Consider the following 2,659-nt stretch of genomic DNA (forward strand, 5'->3'; position numbering starts at 1 on the left):
TTTCGAAAAGCCCACAAAAGCCCTGTAGCCCTATAAGGGCCGGGCCGGGCTTTGAATTCTAGGCCCAAATTATTTTCGGACCGGGCCGGGCCGGGCTCAAATATTTACGGGCTTAGCGGGTTTGGGCCGGACCGGGCCGAATTGACACCCCTATTAGGGTATGTCCCTCATGCGTGAATGAAACATTGTACCACCCATAACTACAACAATCGCCCTGATCATGAAATCGAAGTCTATTGAATGAACATTGTACTACCCATAATTACAACAACCCATACTTCACATCTCATTCAATGAAACAAAATTAAAAGCAAAGATAGAAAGAAAGCTCTTTAAATGTGGGATGCGAAAAATAGTTTCCGATTATCCAACTTTTTTGTTTCTATTTTTTAAAGACTAGAACGATGAACACAACACAAATTCAAATAACCAAAGGCTAATTTAAGTTTCAAGATGAATTCAGAAAAAGAAGAACAAGCACAACAATCAAAAGACAAGAATCCTCATTCAGAAGGATATTCGGCCAACTTCATCAGAAGACCAAACTAGAAACAAACCGCTCTCTCCATTCTTCTTCTCTCAGTACCTGTAGTGAGCAGGCTTGTATGGTCCTTCAATGGGAATGCTGACGTAGTCAGATTGGTCCTTTGTCAACTTGGTGAGCTTAGCTCCAAGCTTTCCCAAGTGAAGTGCTGCAACCTTCTCGTCCAAATGCTTGGGTAGAACGTACACCTTCTTCTCGTACTTGCCGCTCGACTTCTCGTTCCAAAGCTCAAGCTGAGCAATCACCTGGTTGGTGAAAGAGCAAGACATGACGAAACTCGGGTGACCAGTGGCACAACCCAAGTTCATGAGACGACCCTCAGCCAAAACAATGATTCCGGACTTGGTGTCTGGGAAGACCCACCTGTCGGTCTGGGGCTTGATGGTGATACGCTTCACACCCGGGAAGGTCTCGAGCCCGAGCATGTCAATCTCGTTGTCAAAGTGACCAATGTTGCAAACAATAGCATTGTTCTTCATCTTCCTCATGTGGTCAACCATTATGATGTCTTTGTTACCGGTGGTGGTGACAAAGATGTCAGCTTCGGAAACAACATCCTCAAGGGTCAAAACTTGAAGTCCTTCCATCATAGCCTGTAGGGCACAGATGGGATCTATCTCCGTCACAATAACTCTAGCACCAGCGGTCTTCATGGCAGCGGCACAACCCTTTCCAACATCACCATATCCGCAGACAACGACAACCTTTCCGGCGATCATGACATCAGTGGCCCTCATGAGACCATCAGGGAGAGAATGACGGCAACCGTACAAGTTGTCGAACTATAAACAAACACACAAGAGCTCATCAGTGACATCGCATTGGAGAAAAGGGATCGTAAAATATGGTATATCTCCAGCTACTAGGCGTAAGTCACTTTCAAGAAATATCTACATAACATAGATCTAGAAATCCAAAGAAGACAACTTTCTTACAAATCTGAGAGATGTGAAGTCTATATACCTTGCTCTTGGTGACGGAGTCGTTGACGTTAATGGCTGGGAACAAAAGAGCTCCAGCCTCCTGCATCTGGTAAAGCCTCTTGACACCAGTGGTGGTTTCCTCAGAGACACCAACGAGTCTCTCCTTCATCTTGTGGTACTTCTTAGGATCCACCTGAAGACCTTCCTTGATGATGGACAACACGATCTGGAACTCAGGGTTGTCAGTGGAAGTGGGATCAGGAACCTGACCAGTCTTCTCAAAGATCTCCTCAGCCTTAACTCCCTCATGGATCAAAAGCGTGGCGTCACCACCGTCATCAACGATCAGATCTGGACCAGCACCTGGACCCCAGTCAAGAGCACGCTCCGTGCACCACCAGTACTCCTGGAGCGTCTCTCCCTTCCACGCGAAAACGGCGGCGGAGTCACGAGCGATTGCGGCGGCGGCGTGGTCTTGGGTGGAGAAGATGTTGCAGGAGCACCATCTGACTTCAGCGCCGAGGGCGGTTAGGGTCTCGATGAGGACGGCGGTTTGGATGGTCATGTGGAGAGATCCGGTGATTCTAGCGCCTTTGAAGGGCTGAGATGGGCCGAACTCGGTACGGCAAGCCATGAGTCCGGGCATCTCGACCTCGGCGAGTTCGAGCTCGAGACGACCGAAGTCGGCTTGAGACATGTCTTTGACCTTGTACTCGCGGCCACTCGACGTCTTCTCGACGACCAACGCCATCTCTAGATATTCTCGGGATCTGAGATTTGAAATTAGGGCAGAGAGAGAGGTAGAGAGATGTGTGTGAGGAGAGACGAAAGGGAGTGAGAGAGTTTAAATAGATGAGGTTAAAATGAACGGACGGTTCAGATTATTTTGAGGGTTCGGTGGATCTGGTAGAAGCTGTGATCACGTATCTCGCGGAACACGCTGCACGAGCAGAAAAACCTTTGTTGCTCGTCTGTTTTGGGTTGATCGTACGATAACCTGGGAAGGTCTGCCACGTGCCCGCATCCAACTCGTTTAACAAATCTTAAGAACTCTAAAAACACCCTCATCTATGGTTCTAAATAAATTTTATAAATATTATTAAAAATAAATACGTATTTCTCTTTTTTAAGTCAATAAACACATTCAAATTTGGAGATATTTGTATTTATTTATATTATATTTATTAGGGTT

General features: G+C 46.6%; 1 protein-coding gene across 1 annotated transcript; it reads right to left on the reverse strand.

Moving 5' to 3' along the window:
• Nucleotides 1-363: 363 nt before the first annotated feature.
• On the reverse strand, nt 364-2,292 carry LOC106445556 (adenosylhomocysteinase 1). The gene is made up of 2 exons (XM_013887134.3): nt 1,508-2,292; nt 364-1,326 (listed from the first exon to the last, which is right to left on the reverse strand). The coding sequence occupies exons 1-2, from the start codon at nt 2,216-2,218 to the stop codon at nt 580-582; spliced, it is 1,458 nt and encodes a 485-aa protein (XP_013742588.2). The 5' UTR covers nt 2,219-2,292; the 3' UTR covers nt 364-579.
• Nucleotides 2,293-2,659: the final 367 nt, after the last annotated feature.

The sequence above is a fragment of the Brassica napus genome, chromosome C4 (genome assembly GCF_020379485.1).
Source record: "Brassica napus cultivar Da-Ae chromosome C4, Da-Ae, whole genome shotgun sequence".
Classification (NCBI taxonomy): domain Eukaryota; kingdom Viridiplantae; phylum Streptophyta; class Magnoliopsida; order Brassicales; family Brassicaceae; genus Brassica; species Brassica napus.

Bases quoted from the DNA above. Each gene is read 5' to 3' on its own strand.
- LOC106445556 (XM_013887134.3), bottom strand. From the start codon at position 2,218: ATGGCGTTGGTCGTCGAGAAGACGTCGAGTGGCCGCGAGTACAAGGTC. The intron at 1,327-1,507 runs GTATATAGACTT...GTTTGTTTATAG, and splicing joins ACTCCGTCACCAAGAGCAAG to TTCGACAACTTGTACGGTTG.